The following is a 27,380-nucleotide window of genomic DNA, read 5'->3' as shown; positions in this document are numbered from 1 at the left end:
TTGACTCACTTATATTCCCTTAAATTGATGTAAATTCAATATTAATATATATTCAGTGATATAAAATACATATTTCCACATCCCTGTTGCAAATTTGGATACTTAAATTTATTCTTAAACATGTGAACACTGCTTTTGTAGCATGTGACTGCTCTGTGCAGACCAGCTGTGTGACAGGTGATTCCACCAAGAGGGACAGAATCTGGGGGCATCTAGTGGGCAGGTGTTGTACAACAGGGTCTAAAATGACAAAAGGTGAAGACAGGAGAAAGAGAGAATCATAGACAGGAGGGGAGGCTGGGATATGGAGCAAAGACTGTAGTTGAGGTTTAAATGTGTGCATTGTGGACCACGTGAAGCCATTTTGGTATATTTATAGGTAACTTAAATTATTGACTGAGTCATCGAGTCCGTGAGTGAGTCAGTCAGTCTGAGCATTATGAAACAACAAAGCCATTAAATATTCATTTCTTTGAGTTTCATAATGAATAACAGAACAGAGAGCCAGGGAAAAGGACACGTTAACACTGGCGGTGGTGAGAAGTTTTATTATGAAAGCCGCGGGCTTCCAAATGGCAGTTTTTTTTATTTTAAACTATAAAAAACAACAAGAAAAACAGCTCTCTCCTTCCCTGCATGGCTACCCTATTGTAATGGAGGGATATGAATGCCCACTTGACCTTGGGACCTCTATTGTCAAGGTCATTTGTCCCTGGTGGCGTCGCTCAAGACAAATTGGTCCCAGGTGAGGGGGCAGACTAAGAGCAGTTCAATAAAAGCCTTGTGAATTTGTTTCAATTGGATAGAACTACCTCGCACAGAGCAGGGAGACCGGGACCAGGCCTGAGAGGGGGGCCTGCAGGAAAGCGTCTGATGGCCCGGCCTTTACCCACAGAGCCCAATCAGGCTCTAAAAAACAACATGGGACCACTGCTGTATGGAACCACCATCTGAATGGGAGACTGAGATTTGGAGGAAGGAGAAAAAGTGACACAAAAATAGGACCCAAACAGTTTGCAACAAAAACATTTAAACCTGTAGAATGTTTTAAGGGTAAAGCACAAAGATCTTTGATTTGGATAAAAAGATTCAATTAAAATTCACTAAAACAAACGCAGCTTAAACCTTTTTGGAGAAATGTTTGAATCAATGCCAGCCGTTTCTGAAATATAACCGAGAGGTGAAAGAGTGACCAAAGAGATATGACCTTTGGGGAGTTGACAGGGAGGGGGTCAGGGTGACCCAGTGTTATGGGAAGCTGAATTTATGTCTCGCAAAAAGAAATGAACCAATAAATGAAGTTTGCCAGCAGTAACAGTCACATTTAACAAGAACAGCTTATGAGAATCCTTCACTTATACCACAGTTCACTTGTAAATGCACCTTCAGGTGAGGTTCTGTATGTTAATTGGTTCAAATATCACATTTATGGGAGGTATCAGAAGACTTAATACATTTCTTAAGGAATATGTACATTGCTGTGCTGTGTTCTAGAATGTGTTCACTTTCTTTTCATCCTTTTGTAGTGTGTTGTGACCTTAAAAGTCTAATGCATTAATATGCCAGCCTAGAAAGGGTATAAGAAGGGATATAATATAAGGTGGGAGCTTATGTAATAAATGTCAAGTCTTCCTTTGCCCTTTACATTGTCCTTAACTCTGAGGTCATCAGCAATCTTCTCAGCTGTAAAGAATAATGCTATATAATATGGAAATAATCTGAAAAGACAAAAGCATATTTAATGCTTGTTTTATTTCCTGATTATTTAATGTATATAAACATAATGTCACTTGCTGGCAACAGTTAACTAAAGCAACCAAAATCTACGAGAAATTCATCGAGGCAGCTTCAAACATCTAAGCACATCAAGTCATGGTATTTTAATGAATAGGTTATTTTTGTATGACATGAATCAGACATTATTCATATTTGCTGTATGACACAACCAGTTAGTCTCAGGTATGTGCCAGACCCGTCTCTATGGTAACAGCTGCCCTTGTACCACTTTTTCAAAGTGAAAGTGGAGGTGACCGCCTTATTTTTTATAGTCTCCTAAAGTTGTCATTTTGTTCCAATTAGTGCATGATTTATTTGTCTGTTGATCTTTGGTTTCTATGTGTTTTACAGATATCGAGAACACAAAATCTAGAACTCGGTGTTTGTTGTTTTTATTTATTTGTCCTTGGTTGGAAGGACAATAAACACAATTCAAACGTGAACACATGTATTTCATCCAGAGAGAATGGGTTCAGCCGCTGTATTCTCATGAAATACATGAAACAAATGCTAAACTTTTGCCTCATAAATGTTACACAAAAATCGCCCGCATTTCCTGACTTTGACTCCCCCTGCAGGTCGATTTGCGTCACAGCACCACATCGATTTCTGATGTGGATGTGTGAATTAAACAGCAAAAGCAAAGTGTATTTGGAGAAAAGGTTGTGATACATTCAGTGAATTCACATTGGAATGGAAATGGGGGGAGAGAGAGAGAGAGAGAGAGAGAGAGAGAGAGAGAGAGAGAGAGAGAGAGAGAGAGAGAGAGAGAGAGAGAGAGAGAGAGAGAGAGAGAGAGAGAGAGAGAGTGTCATACAGTCAGGCAGAATGACAAGAGGAGGAGGAGGAGGAGTAGGGGGAGACCGCGTCGCTGTCCTCATGGCTTTCACTCTTCCTCACCGCCTCCCGAGTCGTCTCTTCTTCCTCACGGAGGCGAAGGTGTAGCCTCTCCCTCCTTCCCTCCCTCCTCCAGCAGCCTGCTCTCACTCTACCTGTCCTATTTTCTCTCGCGCCGGCCGCCCTCAGACGCTCCTTTAAAGTCGCCACAAAGGGGATTTTACGCGCCACGGCGGGGCACAGATCCCCAGCATGTGCAGTAAAATTTGGGGCGTCGCTGTCGTTGTGAGCCGGTGTGCATCCAGCGCGGATGACCTGAAACGGGGAGGAGGCTGCAACTAAAGCACTTGTTTCGCAAAGAGAGAAGACTTTATCGATCGGAAATGGCTGACCAGGTAAGCGACAGAGATTTTCCACCTTCCCGCGTGCGTTCTGCACAATGGGCTTTTCACTACACACACACACACGCCAGGTGGAATACACACCCTCTGATGTGCAGCTCAGATGGCAGCACCGGGCTCTGATCGTTGTTTACGTGCTTGGAACACGTTGCTCGCTCTGTTGTTAGAGGAATTCCGTTCTTCCCGGTGTGTTATCCCATCTTCCCCTCTTGATGTTCTAGTGACCTAATTGTAACGCTCTGTACACGTGGGCTTTTCTGATATTCGGTGGTTTTAAAGACATTTTTTAAAGTTCCCTCTTATATGTGTGCAGTTTCCTGTGTATACTACCGCGCGGCTGTGTTGTAGTGTAGTGTTCTGTTAAGGTTGTGTCTTTCCTTCCAGATCATCTAATTTCCCATAGATCAAATCACAAAACGCTCTAAAAAATGATTTCCAACGAGCTTCACGTCCTGTGACACAAACCTCTCCAGGCACATAGAGACGCAGCAGAATGATGAAGAATGGCTGGAGTCTGTATGTTGTGTTTGTGCTGTTGTTGGTCCTAGTTTGTTCAGTGTGTGAGACCACTGACACCAGTCTAGCCCCCCGGTCACAGAGCCTCCATCTCTGCCTGGATCGCTCCCCATGTGCCCTGCTCTCGATAAAGACCATGCTTAATTGATTAGCTCGATTCAATTAGGCTAATGTGTATGTGTGTGTGTGTGTGTGTATGTGTGTCAGTCACAGTAGCCACCCTTCACCTGCACCCCTATGAAATGTATATAGTAGCCACACCCACACTTATAATGATTATAGGAATAGTATGGATGTGTATTTTTGATCATTTGAATCCCTCTGCACAATACAGAGACTTTACTGAGGCTCAATTCATGGTTGATCACATATTCATCAAGAGTGAATTTAGTTTGTTGACAGAACAGTGTTTTCTTTTTGTCAGGGTGTAGAATTGTTTCATTTAGGAAATTCTCCATGATTTTGTGAAAACTATATACATAGATGTTTTGGAAGTAAATTTGTAGATTTTGTACTTTTTAATGAATTGAACAACTTTCTGCACTCACTTTCACAATTAACAACAATCTGTCTTTAGTTTAACGTACTTAACTACTAAATTCACAGATTTTAGGTTGTTCGAATTTACACTAAGGAGTATATTTATATATTTTCAAGTGAATAAGAGTATGTGTGTGTGTGTGTGTGTGTGTGATCAGTTTCTACTAGTTTAGGGTTAGACTTAAACATCAGTTGTAAAAGCTTAAATATGAGTGAATGTGTTTGTGATGGTGTCCAGCCCCTGTAATTCATACTGTGCAGTACTTACGTTTGCCACAGGCAGACGATAGGCCACTCATACCCAGGGGTCCTGCTGTACTTGATTAATTGCTGTATTAATATTGATGAGACTCCTCTCTGGTTGACCTGCTCCTGCACACGCATGCATTATACACACACACAAGCGCACACACACACACACACTCTTCCCAGTCCTGCTATTGTTCTGTGCAATACCAGTGCTACCCTAGAGTATTGTACTGGTAATTTGTGCTTCAGTCACCATCTCTGCTCCGCCCAGTACAGCCACTTGGCCTTATTAAACATGGCTGCAGACTCTCACTCGCATCTGGCCTCCTTTCTTGCAAAAAAACAGATAAAAACGAGGAGTAACTGGAGATAAACACAGCTGCCACACCCACTCTGCTTTGACAGAATAGCTCCCCCATGCATTAACATTGGGCTGAACATTGACCTTGCCCTGTGACCTTGTGTTTTGAATGATTTGAAAACAAATGGCAAGTGACGGTATTGACCTTAACCCCGACCAACCTGCCAAGTCCGACCTCAACCTGATTAAAATAGTTTTGATTTATTGATGTGACCGTCAAAACACCAGTAATTACAATAAAATACACACCGGCCTAGAAAAAAAGAGTGTGAGCAAACAAATGGGTAAGGAAACCATGGTGGCCTGAGACAAGGACTTGATAAAATGAGGAGCAACGTCAATGGACACTGACGTCTTAATCCTTTTAATCATTCATCTGCTTTATTGCATTTACAAGTATTGCGTGTATTTTGGTTTTATCACAATGGTCCCTTGGAAAACGCAATGGTTTCTGGATACTGCGAGCCCGGCAAGCATTTCTTTGAAGACAAAGGCCCCATTTCTTGGCCACATTGGAAGGATCCTGCTCAATGGCTTGTCGTGAACAATTGTGATGCAAGTGGGATTCCAATGACGCCTCAGGATGCGTCCCATGAAATGAGACGCATCTGTCCTTTTTCCTTATCAAACTGCTGTGACACTGTCCTCATCTCCTGTCATTCCTTTATCCCATCCATCTTCCTCCTTTCAGGTTTCCCTTTTGACAACCTCTGTGTTCATCAGTATCTTCCTGCTCACTCCCCTGCTTCTTATCAGTCTCGTCTCCATGTGTTGACACCTCCCTCCTTTGTAAATGCAGACAGACACCTTTTTTTTGCCCTTCCCCCATTCCACACGGTGGTAACATCTACAAGAGCAGACGGTGTCACAGGTGAATCTACCAGGCAGTGTGTTGTTGCGTACTTGGTGACCCCCGTGTAGATTGACGCATCTGTCTTTCACCTTCTGTGTCTCCTTTTTAGTACAGCATGTTTCTCACCACGGCGCCCCCTCTCCGACGAGGGAGCACACCTCTGCCCGTCAAACACCAGCTGAGGCGAGAAGAGGCCGTGTCCGACGACACCGACTGGATCCCGGGCTTGGAGGAGCCTTCCACGTCGTTGCCGAACAGCGACACATTGGCGTCTCGGGATGAGTCGTTCAGCCAGTCGGCGGCCGCCCAGTCAGGTTACCACAGCCACGGCGGCGCTTTGAGGATAGTGCTGCTGGGACAGAATGGAGTGGGAAAGACGTCGCTGGCCTTGTCTCTGGCCGGCCAGACGGACAGATCCCTTTCCGTAGACTCTGAAAACTGCGGTAATGGCTCACGCGAGAGTGTGTTCTCATGTGTGTCTGTGCGTTAGAAGCGAGTGAAAGTTCCTCATTGAAGTGCTTTGTATAGTTGGTTGCCACTCTTGGAAGATTTATGCTCCTAAATGGGTCAAATGGATCTTTACATTATCCAGAATCAAAAGGAAAATCCACCCAATTTTTCTTCTCATCTTCTCACACAGCTTTCCCTCTGGTGTTAGGGGTCCCCCTGACTACAAATGTACAAATCCTTTTTTAGAAACGTGTTTTCGGTGCAGAAAAATGCAACAGCCAGCATAGCCGATTGTGCCGCTCCTGTTCTGACACGCTTGTGTACTCTTAAGTCTGTCAATTGATCGTGTCTGATCTCGAGAGACTTGGCGAGCAGCAGTGATAATCAGCGCTGCTCCTTGACAATCCAACCAGCAGATCGATTGATCAGTGTCAGAGAGAGAGACTGCTTCGCCTCGCTCTCTCTCCATCAAGCTGCCACCAACTCGCTGCATACACTATTCATTCACTGCTCATGTAACGTTCTTGGATTCATGCATCATAAATGCACAGAATGAGCCTGCGGAAAAGCACTTGCATCCGAGCAGCTCATAGGGAGCTTTTATGACGGCACTCATCTTGTATTGAAATTCTAACATATGCGACGATTCCATGAGCGAGGCGGGAAAAACCCCATGTAACAGGAAACATTCCTCACAGCAGACATATTGACTTGTTAGCACACAAAAGTCACAGGTGTTTGTAATAAAAAGGGAATGATGGCATTAATTGATGCCAGGGACGAGGATCTGGCACATCTAAGTGGATTGCAGTCATTAACAAACGGGACATATAACCCAGATTTTCATGATTATTCTTTATTTTCAGTTGGGGTTTTTTTGCGAGGCTTTAATTGATTGTCTTCAAGTCTCCTGTGCTGCATCACTGATGTGCAAACAGAGTGGAAAACAGACTTGTATGAAGGTATCCAGGTACTGTCTCCATTAATTTATGTAGCTTTTTTTTTTTTGTGGCTTAAATCCTCATTACATCCTGACGGAATCCATAAATTGAGTGTTTTGCGAATGTCTCTGTAGTGCCTCGATTGTGGAGTCTGATTTGGTTAAGGAGTACGAGTTGAGGAGGCAGGACTCGGGGTGCAGCGGGTCGGAAGGGAGAGGAGGGAGTCGAGCACATATTTAAAGAGATTCCACCCAATCCACAATCACAGACTGCTGGTTTAATACTCCTTCTGAAAAGCCCCTTCTGCCCTGATTTCAGCTGCATTAGGTCCTTAGTTCCTTAAAGGACCTATGAAGCTTTCAGGACCTATGGGGTTCTTCCTAGTGGATAGCGTTTCCTTTGTCTAAACCTATTTGTGCATCTTCTGCTGACTGAAGCCACTCGTTCAACAAGCCACAATGTGGGTACTTGCGCTCACTGTTCCTGTAATGGTTTTGTTGTTGTCGTTTCAAGTTTTATCCAAATTAGACAGCCTGGAAAGATGTTACTAATATTAGTTGGCTTTCGCTGACGCACTGGAATAGGTCAACACCTGAATTGTGGGGCAATCATTCAAGAAATGCGAGGTGAGATCTGGCAGTTAATTAATTGGATGTGGAGACCCTCGCACCGCACAATACAATTCTAAATTTAGTCGAGTATCTGGGTTAAAATCTGGGTTAACAGCGCACAGTGAGTCTAGACAATTAAAGTCGCATTAAACAAAAAAGCTGACTGTCCCCTTTAATGATGTTATTCACACCTGTGTGACAAGGAGAAATGTCTGTTGTGAGAACATTTTCAGATGAAGAAACACTTGGTACGCCTCTACACTAAATCATTTTCACTAAAACGAACACTGATTATTAACACTTTAATATTTGTTGCGCTTGTATGTCAAACATTGTTTTCCACATTTCCGCCTCCTTCATGCACCATTGTTTTAAACTATATGTACGTTTATATGCTATTGGTAGTGTGACGTGTTGAGGTTTTGCTATTTCACCCGGTGTGTGTTTGTGTGACGTGGTTGTTGCTTACAGGTGAAGGCTATGAGAGCAGAGTGACGGTGGACGACGAGGACAGCAAAGTCATCGTTTATGATAACTGGAAGCAGGTGAGCTCTCGCTGTCAGACTTCCATTTATTACCGTAAACTGTCGGAGCGCATTTAGTTAGAGAACTGAAGAAGCCATTTATTTCCCCTGAAAGGGCAGGGTGTGTGTGAGGAGGCAGAATGAGAGCAAGTGCCAGCAGAGAGTCTGCATCTGTGTGTTGTGTGTTTGTGTGTATATTGCACAGAAACCTCGAGGCGACAGCTGTGCCGACATTAGCTTTCTCAAGTTCTGCCACTCGGAAAAGTGGAACTCATTCCCGTATTACCCTCACTTGTTTAGATCCAGATCCACAGGGAATAGGAGATGAAGCGAGGGCTGAAATTGCTGCGACTCTTCAGGATGGTGAGCGGTTTGCCTGGGGTCACCAGCTTAGAGCGCCACCAACGGATGTAAATCTACAATAAGGTTTAGCTATAATGGATATCAAACCATTGTTTCATTCGAACTTATGCCTTTTATGAACTAGAATCATGTTAAAAGGGCCCAAACGTTTATGTGAAATCGAACAATCCCTGATTTGGTCAATACTACATTAGTTTGATGATGCTTTAATGCCTACTTTGTTTGCATCTGGTTCAGTTTGTTACAGGTGTGAACACATTTCAGCCCTAAGCATATCGCTCTGTTAATGTTACTCTGGTCTATGGCTAAGCTCTACTTACTACTCTCACTCCCAGTGTTAAAATATTAAATTTGGCAGCAATATAGTGTTGAACCATATTTCGCTAGTGGCAATAACCTGGAGTGCAGATCCAGGTTTGCTGCCAGCAATAAATCATCTTGTCTGCTGTGCATGTTTACACTGTTGAGCAGTTCAAATACTTGCAATATTTTCAATTTCAGGCTGAGAAAACACTGAAAATAGCAAAGGTAAGATGCTCAACATGTCAAATGTTATAATTGTGCGTCTCCCAGCAGCAACACAACCCACGCAACATTTCCTTGTTAGCGCCTCCACCTGCGTCCCACTTTAACCTCGATGTGTATGAACTGTGTGGATGTTCGTAAACATGGCTGTGTTAAACGTTTTGAAAAGGAAAAGAAAACTTCCGTCAGTGGCAGGGAAGAAAAGCGTGTCAACAAACACGACAATGAGGCAAATCTGCATATACGCAGTCATTATCGGCTATTAATGCTGTAATGAAACAGTAGAGCGCTTTAATTAGTCTGCTCTTCGATGGCTGCATCGGGGATGCTGCAGATGTCCACTTTGCCTTGAGGGGATCTCCCAGAAGGCTGAATTATTCACACGCCGCTCCATTTAGCCCACGGGAACTCCACAGAAGACTCCGATGGCCTCATGTGGTTGCTTTTCTCAACCCCAAAATCTGTTGGCTTTCCCTCCTGCAGCTGTCTCCATGTCCAAACAGAACAGGACTTTCTGCATCTGTTCATGCTTGCTTGTTTGTCTTCTTGCGTTTGCCTTTTTCTGCCACACTGAGAAGTCTTTACATTTGTCATTCTGTGTGTTGTTACAATGCAGGGCTTTGAGGCTGAGGCAACATGTTGAAGCTGGCTTTGCTCCATTGAGTCGGCCATTAATACGTGCCAATATCAAGGACCGGGGCCCTTGGCACACGTAAATGTAATGCAGCCATTATTGAGGGGGATATGATGCAGATTACATTCATTTAGGAGTCCATATTGAAGCATTTGCGTCTCTTCAATGGGCAAAGACGTCACTGTTGTGCACCCTGAGTTAAAACGGGCTGTCTCATTTTATCTGAGGCGTCTTCTGAAGATGGCACAGTTGCCAGACTCTATTGTCTCATTTAGGAGGATCCTTAGAGTGCAACCGAGAAATGCAGCCTTTGTTTGAAGGTATGACAAAGGCCCGTTGTATGTTAGGAATACAAAGGCTGTTTACCATGAAACCAGACGCAGCATTGGTGTCTCTTTAAAGAACATTTCTTGTAAAGCCTTCTCTGCCCCTCACCAGCCTTTCCTTGTGTATGTGCCTAACCAGGGGCATGCTTGTGTGTGTGTGTGATATATACAAAGAGTTGTGTGATGCTCAATAGAGCAAAATGACTGACTTGAAACTGATTTTCATTAAGAAAACATGCATGGCCTCCTTTACACAATCTTTTCTTCATAAATCATCATGCGCACTGTGCACACCAAAAACTCCATTGACTTTTCTGTCTCTGTTCTCTCTCGCATGCTTGTGTCTTACCTTGGTCATTTTCTGCCATGCTGAGACTTAATTACATTTGTAATTCTGTGTGTGTTAAGGCGAGGCAGGGCTTTAAGGCAGAAGCAACAGACGTAAGCTGGCGGGGAGCTTGGAGAAACTCCAAAAAGGGCTTTAAGCAAGCAGGCAGAGAGGAGTAGACAGGGGTCCACATCATAGGCCGGTATCGCTACATAGTTTTGGGGTTTTGTGTGTATGTAGGACAAAAGCTTATTACACACACACACACACACACACACACACACACACACACACACACACACACACACACACACACACACACACACACACACACACACTAAAAAAAACACTAAAAAAACCACAATCTAAACACATATGTGGTCCCACTGCTTGTCATGTGGCGCGATCTTGAATTGGCACAGCATCAGCCGCCAGCACTCACGTTCCCAAGAGGCAGCGCTTCTGGCCTTGTAGCAAGCTGCAAGTGCTCTCTGTGGGGCACCCCAACCTACACCTAGGTTACCATAGCAACACACACACACACACGCTGTCACACACACACTGTCACTTAATCACTCACTCACCCATAAGATCATGCTAGAACAGTCAGCATCCAACACCAACTGTGAAAGCTTCGGCCAATCTCCGGCCAGCGCGACCCGCCTGTAATACAAACACGCAGAAAAAATGGAAAGCTGTTAACAATCACACTTCTTGATTGTTCTTTCAAGTGCTTCTTGGCCGAACCTGCTGCTGACTGACACATGTCGAGCAATTATTTCCACAAGAGTAGCGCACAAGGTTCCCTGCACAGAAGTGTGTAGGGAACCCCGGGCATCGTTTGCTGCAGTGTACAGACACAATGACATTGACGCAGGTATGTGCTGACAGACGCAAGTGTGGAAAGACGCAGAACAGCGTGCTACTCCAGTGTGTAAACACACACACACATATGCAGAGAAGGCTGAGAGTCTCGGAAGCAGATGCTGGGACACTGAGCGTAGCTGATGTAAAGGGATCGGAGGGTTTAAATAAGTCATGATCCTAAAATAGATGCCCTGACATGCTTGGCCTTGACTGAGTCTGGGCTGGCATTGGTTGTTTGACGGACACACACAACTCAAATGGCCAATCAGATTCTGTATTTAATCGTCCAAGTGAGAAGATTGAGGTCACTGAAGGCCAGGGGGAGGGGCTCACTCACTTTGTGTGTGTGTGTCTGGCAGTCTACATAGTGAGGGGTGGTGATCATTAATCTTTGATTGCTGAAATTGAAAATATTTCTTAAAGCAAACCTAAGGCCTGGGAAAATAACCGTTTTTGCTTCTGTCCAGCAAGACTGCAGGGACATGTTGGACAATGTTGTAGCAAATTAGTGCAAAAGTCAAGGATGTAATTTGGATGAAGATAATCGCCGCCACATTCTTTCCCTCCATTAGAGAGGAAGTGAAACATGGTCCTGCCCTCCACCACTTGGAACAGAAACAGATTTTGCTTCAAGCTTCAGTCTTGTCTCTCTCCCAGGACATGTTGTGTTGTTGTTGAAAATAGCTTGAGACCATTTAAGGGTTTCCTTTTTCTTGCCCCAATCCACACAGGCCGTTACGCCTTCTGAAGTTCTTAACTGTGTTACTCTGCTGGGTATAAGCAGCTTTTTCTGCTTCTATTTATTGCAAATGACCCCTCACGGCCCACCTGTAGTACCTACAGTATACTGTGACCTTTGCTGGTTTTAACCTCCACCAAGGCCCTATTTTGTGATCTTTTTCTGTTATGTGAAATATAATGAATGGTTGGTTTGGTCCCTTTGCAGGATTAGGTGAAAAGTTCCAAACTGATTTAGACCAAACTTGCTGGCAGGCTGGGACTCGAGGCAGGGAAGGCATTGGATTCTGGTGCAGACCCATGGGTGGATTAAGGAATTGGTGCATGTTTGATTCATTCCATTTGTTCAAAAGCCAGACACTTACCTCAATCCATCCATTGATTTTGCATGGTTTCTCCGAGTCTTGGAGGCAGCAAGCAAAGCGAGGTATCCCAGATGTTCTTCTCCCTGGCCACATCCTCCAGGTACTCCTGGTGGTCCCAATACTTTCCCAGCACATATGGGATTTTTAATCATGTTTTGCCCTGTGGTCTCCTCCCTATGGATGGATGGTTTCTCACAGACACGCTGATTAGAAGCCCGAGCCACTTCAGCTTGCTGGACGTGCAGGAGCAGCAGCTGTATTCTGTCCTCTCTCCTGACCAAACTAATTCCAACCGCTTCAATCCAATATAGAATAAAGTTGAAGCATAAGATTTACCAATAAATTGAAGGCTTCGCTTTCAGGTTCAGCTTATCACCCGTTTGACACGGCAACAGAAATCGCTGCCCGAATAAAAATAATCTAAATGGATATGGACATACTCTGAATGTGGTGGATTCAGAGTATGTATAGAATCTAAGAAATGCAACATCTCACATGTCAAACACACAGCAATCATCTTTAGTAAACCATGGCTTAAATATGTACTTGAGCCAGATGGATGCTGTACATACACAGTATATTAAGACTTGTATTAAGGTCATTCAATGGAAGGATGGATACATAAAGGAGGACGCAGTTGGAGTGTGATGCTGTGGGGGCTGGCGTTCACGTGTTTCTGTGTCGTGACGTCAGTTGTGTTCAGCGGTGATGCGGTCATTTGTAGTGAGGTCAGCTTACGCAATGTCTGTTTGTGTGTGAGGTCTGGTCACTGGCGACCAGATGGCCTCTGTAATACATTTCCTTAGGGGAATGTTTGTTGTTGTGCAGCCACCATCGTAACATTCCATCTGCACTAATCCTATTATAGGATTTTGACTTCACCACCTGGGCAAAATGATTCTTGTCTTGTCGTCCTGCTTCTACTGATCTCCACTTTACTCTTTTCCCCTCACCTTTCTTTGTTCCTGTCCCTTTGTTCCTCATCCAAACATCATTATTAATCTGCCCGTGTTTTCATTTTTGACAGTAGGAGTTCAGGGAGAGACGGTGCTGACTGCTTGTCTTTGTTTTGGAGTAAGCAGAATGGAAGCATGAGCATGTATGTCTTTGTGCACGTGTGCTTTGTGAGCAGTTCACGGAGGTTGGCGCTGGCAGGTGCAGATGGATGACCTTTTGTTTCTATGTAAAGGCCGTAAGCTGCTTTGCTTGTGTACCTTCCTCTGTCTCACTAAATGAGCTGGCAGGGGTTGCATTTTAATAGTTTTGGGTACACACTCCAGGCAGGGGCGAACGTGAACGGTAATAAACATTTAGTCATTTTCCATAGTATACACTGAATGAATTACTACATATATTAAAAATGTAGATTGACTCAGTATCATATTGGTTCATTTAAGCATGGACAATTTTGGATTCTCTTTAAGATTCCCTTCAGTGTGGATTTTTTCAGAGTGCATCTCTGGTCTGCTTGGGTGCCTGTCGGGCTGCACTGATTACAATCCATTCTGATCTACAGTATCTGATGGTGTTGTTCAGGGGGAACACAGCATTTACGCCTGGCTAGTTGTAAAAGGGAGTCGTAATGTGTTCTGAGAGCATCTTGCATTTACATGCATCGAGAAGGCATGTTGCAGGGTGGAAATGTAGATGTTGCCTTTTCCCTGCCAACACAACAATCCTAGAGAGTGTTATTTATAACAAAAACACATAGCTTTGTCATTTAGTGGCCAAAATGTATCCTGGTGTGGGTTTGGTGTCGGTCAATGAAATCTGGTTAAAATTGAAATTAAACTAGTGCCGAACTGCCAAGCTTTAGACTCATGTAGTATATTGTCTTATGGGTGTTACGTAAGCATCGGATCTAAATGTAGACGGCTTTAGTATTTGGAACATCTGAAACTGTGCACTTTTGAAGATAAAGGTGAACCGCTGGTAATGATGTGTAGAACAAATGGACAGGTGGCTGTAAGGTAAGACCCAAACAGACCCCTGTAATCTGGAGAAAATAGACAATCGGGCAGATCTTTCGATAAATGTGTTTTTGAAAATACACCAACATTATTTTGCTCATGAGTGCGTATTTCCACACAGTTTGAATGCTTCTGTATGCAGGGATTGCTTTTGTGTGTCCATCCGTATGAGTCATGTTTATACTGGTGTGTGTGTGTGTGTGTGTGTGTGTGTGTGTGTGTGTGTGTGTGTGTGTGTGTGTGTGTGTGTGTGTGTGTGTGTGTGTGTGTGTGTGTGTGTGTGTGTGTGTGTGTGTGTGTGTGTGTGTGTGTGTGTGTGTGTGTGTGTGTGTGTGTGTGTGTGTGTGTGTGTGTGTGTAAAAGGAGGAGCGGATATTGACAGATGGCCCTCGCTCTGAACAGAGAAGGGCCGAGGGAAAATTGGCACCGTCATGAATTGCTCATACTCCGTTAGATAGAGAGGCATATTTACTCGGTCACAGTTTTGGTCCCGGAGCGTTCCATCACGCTCCTAATCGATGTCCACTCCACTGCCCCTCCCTCCCCCCCTCCCCTCTCTGTCTTTTGTCTCGTTCTTGTTGTTTCCAGCCTCGCCGCCTGTCTCTCATTCAGACGGTGACAGGTGGCCGAGTCGCCTTCCGCACCAGTACATCCCTCCCTTACACTTGTCCTTTCCTGCACTCCGCCAAACAGAGTGCCAAGGTGCTCACCATGAAATGTCTGCCTCGGGATCTGATCCAACACTGTTGTGGAAGATGCGATGTGGATCTTTCTGTGACTGTTGTGATTATTGAAATGTGTTTCACTGGCTGACATCTTCACTCTATTTGTCTATATGTATATGTGGCAATCATCACAATTAGATTTCTTTGACTAAATCATGGCATGATCATACGGCCTAGTCTGAAGCACGTTCAAGGTGATTCACCTGGAGCCACTCTCACTAATTGAGAATTGGAGTGTGACAGATTGACTATTAAAAGGGTCAGGAGATTCAAAGCAAGGCGTCATAGTTGAACCGTCAAGCTGACCAAAGGCTCCTGAGTCCTCACTGGAAGTCACGGTTTATTGTCTTCTCATTGGCTATGCTCAAGTACAAACTGCCATTTTGTATATGGTGTGTGTGTGTGGGTGCATAGTTATGTCCTGGGGTGATATTCCACACCTGTTCATGTATTACAGCATCGTTCCTTTGCACATTCAACACTAACCTCTTCATTTACGCTCATGTTTTATTAATGCGCGCTCTTGTGTCCTCAGGACTTGTCTGGCCTGCAGTGTGAGGTGTGTATTCTGGTCTTCTCGGTGACGGACAGGCGAAGTTTCCATCGAATAGCCCAGCTCCGCCTCCTCCTCAGGGAGTCGCAGCCTCATACGCCAATTATCCTGGTGGGCAACAAGAGTGACCTTGTCCGCTCCCGTGAAATCAGCACAGAGGGTAGGTAAGGGGATGTGGGACCAGTCTGTAATGTAAACCTGTTACACAAGCATGCACGCAGGCACACAGCAGCTCAAATGTCCACACACGGCGCCATAGAGGCAGGAGTGTACGTCTGGATACTTGGGACACAATGAGATGTGGATGGGTAGATCATGGATTGAGCTCCTTCAAATTAGGGCTTTTTAAGACTTTGAGTATTTGTTAGTTCTCAAGCTGCATCTTTCAATATATCCAGCAATAATGTACATCTATGGCACAAATGAACTACATGCGTGATTACGTGCTTGAAAAAAGACTGCTGTTCAAACTTTTTCGCACAAACCAACTTCCAGAATAAACTAGGATAACTACCTGACATCAGTAATGACAACAAATAAGCTTAATCTCAAAAACGACTGTCACACTATCGGTCAGACTCGATTCCTCCGACCATGTGCTACGGAATGATTGGACATACTGCGGATGTGTGGCAGTGACATTTGCAATAAAGCGATATTGTGGCCATTTCCCCCCAAATGCGATTTACTTTATGTACAAACTAGGTCAGTCGTTTTTGTAATCATAGACCAGATACTTTGTCCACAAAAAATTGAATTCCACATTGTAGCTCGAATACCAACATAGTGAACAATCATTAGAATACTCCAGCAGCAGGGGCCAGATCTGTACTTCATCTCTCCATAAGTAGTTCTTGATTGGATGCTCTTACTGTCCTTTCCAAGGGTTTTCTTGTAATTACATCGGCTTTGTGCAGCGAATGCTTCATTTATTGGGTTTTATGGAGGATTGTTACAATGCCCCAATGCCTGCATTGTAAAGGGAATGTGTAAACTCGCGCATACACTTTCCTCAAGAGAGCAGCAGTACTGTGCTTTCTACTATCACTCATCAATCACTTCTAATTAAGCCTTTTCATTCTGTATTTGCCTTGTCTGAAGTTTTTCTCTGCCCTTGTATTTTCTCATTTTCCTCCCTCCAAACCTATATTACATCATCATTAGAAAGACTCTTTGGGCTATAATCTTTGAAAGTAGTAGTAGTAGTAGTCGATGTGTTGTCCAATATCCAGCAGGGATAAATGTTCCCTGGATATTATGCTAACTGGAAGGAAAATCCATCATATGTTGAAGGGGCAAAGACGGAGGAGCTGTTTGCAGCAGTTGAGGCAAACTGAATGAATGAAGGAGATTTGTATCACCCGAGGACCTTGTGTAAATTTTAACCTTTAGGAAATGACTCCCAATATGTGTGTTTAATGTGAGCATTTCCTCATGGGATAGAACTTTATTTTAGTGGTCTGCACTCCAGGGTGAGTCGCACAGGGCTCGCTGCAATGGTCTGCGGCGCCAGGGATCTTGACTGCAGGCGTGTAGATGAAGATTTAATTTTATCATAGATTATTTATGGATCCCCTAAAGTGAATTATGCAAAAATGATATATTCCCAAGTTTAATGTGGGCACCAAGCACCAGATAATATGGTGGAACGCTCCCAACAGCAGTTTCAACTATTTAAAAGACCAGTTCATTCATGTGATTCCCTCATAGTGTTCTGAGTAAAAGTGCCTGAAAGTGATGCTTGATGCATTCATTAGTCTTTTGCATGGTTGTTGTTGCATGGTATGTTGGTGTCGCGATGGCGCATGTTGACAGACATGTAGGAGCAGTACATTGCTTTCTCTGCGACTGAAAGAATCAGATACCTTCATTAATAGACTAATGCATTTAAACAGTGTTTGCTGTTACTTTCAATCATTGAGCACATTGACAATCGCATTTCTTTCAATTGGCCAAATCTTGAAAAAATAAAAAAATAATGCAATGCCTCTGGTTTTGCTCAAGTTCAGCTTTGTGGGACTTCAGTGGTTGGAAATCTACAGCACAGAGCTCAGGCTGTAGTGTAGGTCGACAATATGAGGGAATGTGTTTGGTCTGTGTACATTTCATTAATGTCTCTAATGGAAGAATGGCTCAAACTGAAATCGAAGAAAGTGCCAGGCGGCAGAGTTTGACCTGAATCTGAACTTGGATGCAATATAAATTCAGACACTCACAGTCACATCTGCAATTTCCGTGTGCATTCAGTTTGTAAATGTATCTGCGGTCACATCCATCCAGCATCATGTGTGATCACTTGCTCTCTGCAGACATCACCTGGTTATTGTTCCCTATCTCACCCTCGCACAGGGACTGTGAGCCACTCATTTTATTTCTCATGGCACATTCATCTGGATTATCTCCCTAACACAGGACACCGCTGCCCTCAATACCTACATGTATGCTCATGCTATCCATACATGCACCACAGCCAGCATGTATGCACACACAGGAAACGCACAACCCAGACAGAAACCACATCTGCGCCTGAAAGCCAGCGCTGTGTGGAAGGTGATAAGGGGCAAACGCGTGGCATTTATGTTTGTTTGAATAGTGAAGCTGAATACGGCCTAAGATTTTGAAGCTGACCTGGAAGCCAAGAGCAAGCCATTCGTTTTGAATCTGAACCTCGTTGGTTGTTTGCAAACTGATGGCATCAATTGTGACCGGCTATTCTGCCAATTTGAAATTTTCATAAAATTGGGAGAAAATGGGTATAGTCTAGTGATTTTGGGGGTAACTCCTAAAATACAGCGTAGGACTAAACTTATTAAGGGCCAAATGCTTCACGACTGTCAGGATTTACCTTGCCTTATCACATACATGTTAAAGATCTGCACACTCAGTTGACTTTGAACCTGTAACCCAAGAGTGCTTTACAAGTTGGGGCCCAACCCGTGGGATACCATGTTTTGAATCTGCACCTGTTCATAGTTCTTCAGCTCCTGTTCAGAGCATAGAGTGTTGAATCTGGGCTTGCTCAACAAGTTTGGTTTGTTTGGTCATATTTAAACGTAAGCAGTAGGCAACTGGAGCAAACTCAACTCTTACATTGTTTCATTATAGTTGTGTCGTTCCTTTACATCCATGACCTTATTTCTGTGATGCATGGACTTGAACCTGACCTGAACCCAGTGTCTTACATCAGTTTGGACAGTCATTTAAGCTCTCGTCGTCTCGTTGCTGGAGGAGTTTTCAGCTCTTCAAACTGGATGTAGTTTCCCCACTTTCTTTTTTCTTTTTCTTTTTTGATTACCACATATCGGCTTTTTGGTGCTAAGTTAAATGGGCTGATCTCCAGCTCCTTCGTGAAATTATTCCCCTCCTGGCCTGGCCATTTTGTCAAATTGCCCACTTGTGGCTTTTTCAGAAATCATTAAATTGCTTCACTCAGCCACTGCCAATCAGTCTTAAAAGGCTTTGACACAATGGTTTCTCAGGGTGGCCTGGTGCCCCGAAAAGCTGCCAACAAAGGGGGGATTTGTGACCCCAAAGTGATGAAATTGACAAAGTGACCAGAAATGAATGTCAAATTAAAGGGAAAAAAATGGATAAGAACCATTGTCTGTAGTGTAATTGGCGAAGCTCTTTGATATCTGGACTACTACCTGATGACAGACCGCCTCAAAAAAGCATTTGGTGGATTAACCATGTTCTAGTAGTGATTGGGACTCCTAAAGTACTAGCTGTAAGTATTGGACATCAGCATCTTCCGTCATCACTGCCTATAATATCCCATATTGGTTGGAAACCTTCTCGGTCCTTCAAGGAGTCAATTTAACAATTACGCAATCAGATTCATAGTTGAGGGTATAATTGGAATCAGAATTGATTACATTTTATGGCCATGTTCAGACTGCAAGCCTCGGTGCTCAATTCTGATTTACCCGAGCAAAGAGCCCTTTGGGTGCTTTCCTAATCATCTCCAATGAAAACTTTCACGCTGCTGGCTCTCTCCCCCCCCCGGAGAAGGTGTCGTGCCCCCGCGAGTAAACATAGGCTGAGGAAGGTACATGTCGACTCATCATTTCTGTCGTGGTGCAGCCTCTTGCCGACAGTGATGCTCGTTGGAGGCGAGTGTTTGTGTGGACAAGCATCTTTCCTACAAAATGGCAGACAGGCGCTCTCTAATTGTTCTTGCCGCCCTGCTCTGCTTGCCTCCCCCCTTGAAAGCGCCTTTTGGGAATCTCGACCTTTTCTTGCTGACCGTCCTGTAAAAACACAGCACTCTCCAATTATTGTAGTAAGATGAAATGAAAAGCACCTTATGCAAATGCCAGACAACTCAACACACACTCTCCAATATGATGAGTGTTTATTTAGTCATCTTAGGTTGTATCCTTCTAGAGATGTGTGTCGTTAAATCAGAATGTTCCACTACGACAGTACAGCTCTCTTCCTGTCTGGCTTCTTCACGACTGTCCTTCTCAAAATCTAAAAACAAAATATATTTAAAATGTAAACACGACGTGCCGGGACATCATTCATGTTGTCAGCTATTCACTCTCCCATCTCCCACTACTGATATTTGCATAAGGTGTTTATTGCCAATAAAACATCAAATAAATATGCAAATAACATGAAAAGCATGTCAAAAAAATGTCAAACAAGAAAAACTGTTTCTGTCCTTCGACCCAGACATAAAAAATGCTCTGGGTGACAGCGTCATCGCTCAAGCTTCAAAAGCCTGGAAGTCAGACTGCTCATATACCGAAAACAAAGGCCCAGTGCTCGGTGGTAACTCTCTGTAAAGCCACATGAGCGGAGGAGCAGACAGTGCTGGAAGTCTATCCTCAGTCAAGGTTGGTCTCACAGCACAAACTGCCTCAAGGATATATTTTGTTGTGGGGATTTTCTGGTGCTATATTGAGTGTGAAGTTTAAATACAAATAGCTGTTTCTTTTTAAGGGTTGGTTTCATTTTTGAGTCTTAGGGTTCCTAGATCCAAACGTACTAAACAACCATCACAGTTAATAGTCCAGTATAATGGCTGTTGGTCTCATGAAGAAAGGATGTATTATATGCAATGCTGAGTGCCAGAATTACCTCTTAAGGTTGAGTGTAACACTGAATTTCAGCTTAGGTTCAGACTTGCAGGGATGAGGAGTAATCCTGAGAAGAAGAATATGGAGGTCAGTGAAGGTAAAGAAAAACCGATGTGAGCTTAGACGTCTACCCGGGCTACACATGGATCTGTGTTTTCACGTTGAACAGAAGTAGCAGGTGTCAAATGTGTGCATATTGGTGCCTGCACATGGCAGTCGACTTGAGCTCAGTCACAGTGGTGTGCATCTAATCATAGACGAGGATGTGAAGAGGAGCAGACAGGGGGAGAGGAAGAATAATGAGAGGAGCAGGAGAACATGTTCTGCCTATACGCAGCATATTCCCTCCTCATAAAAATAACACGGACCTGTAGCGTGGTCAGCGATATGGAAATGTCTCCGTTTTGAAAGGATGTTCAGGTTTCTCTGAATAGACCACATATCTTCTCTCTGATAAGCGAGCCCGACACAGGAAGTGAACGAGCCTGCCTGGCTGCAGAACATCTTCCTCAGAGAAGCTCCGAGAGCGGAACTCATAAAGTCTATTTATGGCCTTTACAGTGACACTTTAATTCCCCCCCTCCGCAACACCACACACACACACACACCCAGGCTTCGTCTCTTTCTCATATCTACACTGTCACACTGTCAAACTGTGAACACATTTATCACTGATCAACCCTGTGAAGTCGCAGCCAATCAGCAAACTGATGCTTCTGATTCTAGAAGATTGTTTGTTTCCCCTCGTTTAAATTCAGCCTTTGGTATTCTGAGATGAAAGAAATTGCAGAAGTAAACCTGATCTTAATTTTGATCACCTTGATTGTATGACTTTACAGTAGATTTTAACCAAACAAATCCAAACAATATAAAGATTACTCAAGTGCCATGTGATTCAGTTTTGATCCATGTCGGAAGTTTTAGCCTCAATTCTTTTTACAATGCAACTTTTTACTTATTTTTATTTTAGTCCTGTTTGTTCTTTGTATCTCTCTCTGTCCATCCCTTGTTCCTTGTCTCCTGGTCAGCTCGCAGGTCCGACGTGCCTTCACCCTCCTCGCTCAATCACTTAGCATCACTGTGAGCTCATGTCTGCCCCGTGTCAGTTCCGTTGTGACGCCACGCAGGATGAGGACTTCTCTCCTCCTGTTCAATTCAATTTCCCGTCACAACTCATGAACACTACTGTTCAGCAGCTGTCATTGATATCAGAATAAACCCCTGTGATTTGGTTTGGGATTTGTCACGTTTCCTCTCATTCTAACCGACAGCTGCTGTGGGGCTAGATTATTACACACATCGAATCATGTTATTGTTTTTGTCTCACCTGTGACGGGTGTGTAGTGTGTTTGTGCTGTTTGTGCTGTGAACACACTTCACTTCATCAGATTAACATTCACTTTGCGTTAACCTGATTTAAGTGGATTAACAAGGGTTTGACAGATCCACTGCGTTACCAATATGGTTTTTGGCTGAAATGCAATCTAATCCACTCTCGTACAGTAACTCTCCCTTAAATGCTCCCTCATGGATTTCAGATTTATTAAAACATGTCAATGTCAGAACGCTTGATTCAATTCTGTGGTCTTGCGGTGCTGTAGTGGTATGGAATTGTGGTTGTGTTGTGTCTAGTTTGCTTGGGTAGGTGTATGGACCAATAGACTATGGCTCCGAACATACGGCAATTCTGTTCTATGATACGATTAAGGCTGCAACTAATCAACAATCGATTAAAATTTATTACAAAAGACCATTGAGACTATTAATAAGTAATGAGTTTCTCCTGGACTGGAGACTTTATGGTTGGTTTACTGTTTGATATCCAGGACATCCAGAGTAATGTTTTATTCTGTATGTGACGATCTAAGGACTCCGACTTCACGAAATGTCCTCAATTTGCACATTTCCTCTGGTTGTGTTTTTGGAAGAGAACCTATTTTTTGTGGAACATTTTGGAAATGAGACCCAAGAGCTTTAGGCCTCAAGTTCCTTTCCTAACTTTTCATACAGTTTTTATTCTTTCTCTGTATATTTAGGACACGTTCTATGTCACCACACCAACAGCTTATTTAAGTGTCTTATTGGGTCCTGTGGGCACAAAATGAAAATCAATCAAACAGTCAAAGCACTCATTCATTGATTTTGTCCATCCTTTGGGTACTTTTCAGCTGCCATTGCTAAATCCCAAGTAACGGTCAGACTTAATGGTGACAGTTAAGGAAAAATAAAAGGTGTTTATGTAGCATAGATTTTTCGGAGGGGCTCCGCCACTTGAAGATAAAGGTTCTGGCAGTGGCTACTTATCTTCCTTAACATCAGGTATTATTATAGTGTTTATGACCATATCGCCATTTAATGTTGTATTTATTTATTGTCATTCCATATATGTATACCCTTTCATTGATGTAAAGGGAAGCTGTTTGCACTTCCATGGTATTGTGTACTTTTAATCCTTTTTTGTAGCCAAGTTCATATTTTACTGGCACAGAATCTACGGCTGCAATCTCTCCCTGCTACATCATTTGGCAGCCATTATAGGTCATGCAATGGGTCCAAAATTTTCAATATCGGTAATAAGCCTTAAAAGCCTTCCTTTGTGTGCCAGGTATATACTGTTAAGTATGGATGATTGGTTGCTGGCCCTCAGTGGTCAAAGCAGAGGTATAGAGGAAAGCCGAGAATAAAGCCTGTTTGTTGCTGAATGGTCCGTATCTGTCAGCCTTCCTTATCACCCGGGCCTGTTTGACCAAGGACAAACGGGCGCTTAAAGCCAGATAGTGAGTCTTGTCAACAACGCACTGAGTCACCTGTCGTTATCTAGGAAATGGACAGGAAGCACTTTCCCATCGGAGCTGCAGCCAAGAGATTTGAGCTCCTCCAGCACAGCAAAGAGCATTTACATTAACCCCATCTTACCATCGCTGACATGTTTGCAAAACAGTAGTCAAGAAAATGGACATTTGCATGTTGTGACACTGCAATATAGACTAAAGCAAAGTTTACACACAAGTACTGGTAAGATGAAGTAAATGAGAATATAGTAAGAGGATATAGTATCAAGATTCTTGATCACTGAATATTTTTTTGCATATTTTTATTTATGTTTCTGTTCCAACTCGAAGAGAGAGAAAGCGCAAACCCAGCCGTGAACTTAGACACGAGTATGGCACGCTGTCCTTCCTGTTCAGGTTCATATGCTCAGGGCAGATTGAACGAGCTCAGGTCACTGCAAATCCAAAGGGAGGAGAGACATGGAGACAGGCGAACACACAGGGATCTCCTGCTCTCCCTCTCTGTGGTCTGTTGGTTGCAGCTCCTTGTATGTAAATGAGTGTTTACAGGAGAGAGGGGGACCGCTTGAGGCATGAATACTGCTTATGTGTACCGCTTGACCATGTTCAACACAAACTCCTTAATATTACACTCTTAACATGAAAGGCATAGAGAAGAAAAGAAAATAAGTCGTATGTAGTCGTGCACATGAAGAGGGAAACAAAAAGAGAGAGAATAAAGAGAAAAGCCTCAGGCAGCTCGGATGACATCACTGTTTGTTTTGATTGTTAACCTTGTTAGTTCACCTTGTATATTTCAATACTCTGGCACTGCTATTATGGTACTATGCTGCTGTGCTCTGTGTTACTGAATTTTGTGTTGTTTTTCTGTTTTGACACCAGAGGCCCAGTCCAGTGCCTCGATGTTCGACTGCCTTTACTTGGAGCTATCTGCCTCTCTGGAACACGGCACCCAGGAGCTGCTGGAGGCAGCGGTTCGGACAGCCAGAGGTGACTGTGTGGGCCCCAGCTGGGCCGACGGCGAGTACGGTGGAGGCCGCAGAGAGAGCCTGACCAGCAGGGCCAAGCGCTTCCTGTCCGGGCTGGTACCGCGCTCATACGGCCGAGACAGGGAACAGGGCAGGGGCCGCTACCGTGCGATGAACCGGCCCAAGGGCAGCAGGATCCTCCGGCAGAAATCCCGCTCTTGCCATGACCTCAGTGCACTGTGACACAAAAACACATAAGTATACTCCCTACATGCATACACACACAGAGGACTGAAGCATACACAGGAATGGGGCGGTGTTGATAGATGGAAGAGTTTGAAATGGAGGAGAAGATGACTAAATGAAAGGAATTGGAGCACTGGGTGAGGGGAAAGAGGGGAGCGTATGGAGAGAGAAGACAGAGGCAGGTGCGAAGAATAGATGGATAGACAGAAGAAAAGTCATCAGTTTGAAATGAGGCGAGTGAAATCGCCACACCAGCTCGGGCGTATTAGCAGGCGAGTCACCGGATAAAGAGCCGGAGAGAGAGAGGGGCAATTGAAAAGTCTCGTCTCAAGAGGCTGATTGTATGATTACTGTGCTGAAAGTATGGGGGGGGACTATGTCATGAAGGAACACTCACCCACGTAGCACGCAGTGATTATGTAGAGACTTATAGCAATCTAGTTTATTCGTATTTATAAGAGCCTGTTTTATAGCATGCCGTGAGTAGACGATATAAGACGTGACCCTGCAGGTCTCACAGTGGCGGTACTGGTTCCTCTGGGCCTCAGTGACCAACAGCTACTACACAATCTCGCTAGTATCTCTAGCAACGCCATTTGAAAGGCACAACCCTTTATTTCTCCCACGTCCACGCTGCATCAGGTGTTTGTGTTCCAGCTTTTGATCGATGAAAATAAAGAAGTCGTTGACACCAATGGCATACATCCATCTGTGACTTTCTCTGACTTTTGTATCAGGCTGAAGATCAATGCCCAAGCCATATTCCGCTGACTGCATCAGCACAAAGAACCCTTTATGAATAGGACGTGGAGCAAACGGAGAGTTATAAAAGGAGACGAACATCAGCCGGACTGACTTGACTTCCTTTTGATGGAGGCCGAGTCAGCAGAACAGATTACCGGAGCAAAGGACAAACGAGGAAAACGAATCTACCTGTGGCTGTGCGTATACAACTGTCTTTATACCCTGTGTGCGTGTGTGTATGTGTGTGTGTGATTTAGCACTTTTGTGGGGGCTGGCCACACGGGTGAATCCGAAGAGAACGTTTTGGAACTGTCTGGATGTCATGGCAGCGTAGCAGGGTCTCACGCTCACCAGTTTGTCACCGTCTACTCTCGTCTTTCCACAGAGAATAAATTAAGTTTTGTTTGACGTCCTTAATGGCTGCCTTGTCCTTTTCTTCTTAACATCATTAAATGGAATGTCTTGTTTTGGTTGTTACTAGGTTGATGACTCACAGGTTTCCTAGACTGTGAGGGGGCTTCTCCGGACGGCCGCATGTCTTTGTTCCTTTTCGGAATGTGGCTGCAAAAACATGCAATGTCAACTCTTTGCAGCCGTAACAAAACCCCAGGACAAAAATAGCTTGTGCCAGGAGAGGATATGAATCTGGAGGAAGACACGACCCAACATCAGCAACATGAGCCGTCTCCAATTTAAGGTAAAGGCGACACTGGAAGGAAGATATTTTTTGGTTCGTTTTCAGGGTAAGTTGAGGAAACATTTACTAGACGTAACGTTTCCCAGAGATGGGCAGATATTGCAGCCACAGCTGAATCTTTGCTGAAATGATCATCGTTCAGCAATGGCAGGAATGTATATCGATCAGTATGTCACATTTCTGTTTAATTAAGGCCTGACAGGCTGGAAAGCTTTATGCCTGCTACATACATTAGTATGTGTCACCTCAGTTGATTAGATCTCCAGAAAAAGTCATCGTCTTAGCAAAACAGTTGAACAATGATATATGCAATTTCGACAACCTAAGATCAATCTTTTCCAAACAATCAATCGACCAAGTCAAGGTTATCTGTACAGCCCACTACCACAATGTCTCAAAGGGTTTGAGTGGCCCTCACAATAATAGTTTCCTACCAGACGAAAGCTCTCTGATAATACAGAGAAGAACTCGTTGAAAACCACAACATAAGTTTTTAAAAATTGAGGAAACAATCTGAAGTAATTCACAGAGATTATCTTGACTCAAATGGCCAGCAATAGGAGCCATGGTGGCCTGAAACGGAGCACTGTATTAGTTCAAGCAGAACACTAATCGGTTCTCTTAAGCTGTCTGAACAAAGTGCTGAAAATGAGTCCAGAATGTTATGGTATGAGCGGAAAACACCCAGTGGCTCCAGTGTATCTTTCTGACCTCATTGCCACTTATGTTCTTGTGCGACCTTTCAGATCTCAGCAGGCAGGCATGCTTGTCATCCCAAAGGAAATAGAGCATTTCCATGCCAAGTTCCTTTTTTCTGGAATGCACTTCCTGCACTAATTAAAGAGGCAGGCTCCCTAGAAATGTTAAAATCCCGTCTGAAGAAGCACTTCAGTGTGGTGGAGTATACTCAGTATAATTGCTAACTCACCAATGAACAGGAAGTACAGTCTCCTTTTTGCAGGAGAGTGATTAGCCAACCCAGATTTAGTTCACGTTCACCTTAGATAGACCCAATCTGTATCCGACCAGAAAACTCAGTTCCCTCCTGAAAATCCACAAATCCTATTATAAGGTGATTTTGAATGAATCTACCATAAAATGTCATGTAAAGATGTGCTCTGCTGATTACTAAACAGTTTTCTCATTGGAGTGAATATACAATAATTCCCACTTCTCTGGCCTCTGGGCCACACACTCTTGAGTGTAGTGTCAACAGGTCAGCTATTTTTCAGCTCAGTGGCTCCTGAGCTGTCTCAAGGGCAGGCAGCTTCTCACCAACAGGGACTCTGGGGTGTGTATCCACCTACAGGGCTCCCTCTGCCATCTGCCCCCCTTCCCCTAACTTCGCCTGTTCCAACTTCCATGGCAGACCCCTCCCTGCCACATCCCTCCCACC

The 27,380-nt window shown here is 43.9% G+C and overlaps 1 protein-coding gene across 1 annotated transcript; it reads left to right on the top strand.

Annotated features, from left to right (window-relative positions):
• Positions 1-2,592: 2,592 nt before the first annotated feature.
• rem2 (RAS (RAD and GEM)-like GTP binding 2) lies at positions 2,593-25,704 on the top strand. Its single transcript, XM_076162098.1, has 5 exons — positions 2,593-3,008; positions 5,643-5,976; positions 8,007-8,080; positions 15,436-15,613; positions 24,212-25,704. Exons 1-5 carry the CDS (start codon positions 2,997-2,999, stop codon positions 24,538-24,540), a joined length of 927 nt encoding a protein of 308 aa, XP_076018213.1. The 5' UTR covers positions 2,593-2,996; the 3' UTR covers positions 24,541-25,704.
• The last annotated feature ends 1,676 nt before the right edge of the window (positions 25,705-27,380 follow it).

This window comes from Genypterus blacodes, unplaced genomic scaffold (assembly GCF_046128005.1).
Source record: "Genypterus blacodes isolate CSIRO-AG114 ecotype Tasmania unplaced genomic scaffold, CSIRO-AGI_Gbla_v1 ptg000120l_1, whole genome shotgun sequence".
Classification (NCBI taxonomy): domain Eukaryota; kingdom Metazoa; phylum Chordata; class Actinopteri; order Ophidiiformes; family Ophidiidae; genus Genypterus; species Genypterus blacodes.
The sequence above is the reverse complement of the archived record's forward strand: the minus strand, read 5'-3'. Positions and strand labels throughout refer to the sequence as shown.

What these genes read in the sequence shown, in the direction of transcription:
- rem2 (XM_076162098.1), top strand. An exon ending in CGTAGACTCTGAAAACTGCG is followed by an intron (nt 5,977 to 8,006) that starts GTAATGGCTCAC and finishes TGTTGCTTACAG; the next exon opens with GTGAAGGCTATGAGAGCAGA. An exon ending in CCGTGAAATCAGCACAGAGG is followed by an intron (nt 15,614 to 24,211) that starts GTAGGTAAGGGG and finishes TTTTGACACCAG; the next exon opens with AGGCCCAGTCCAGTGCCTCG.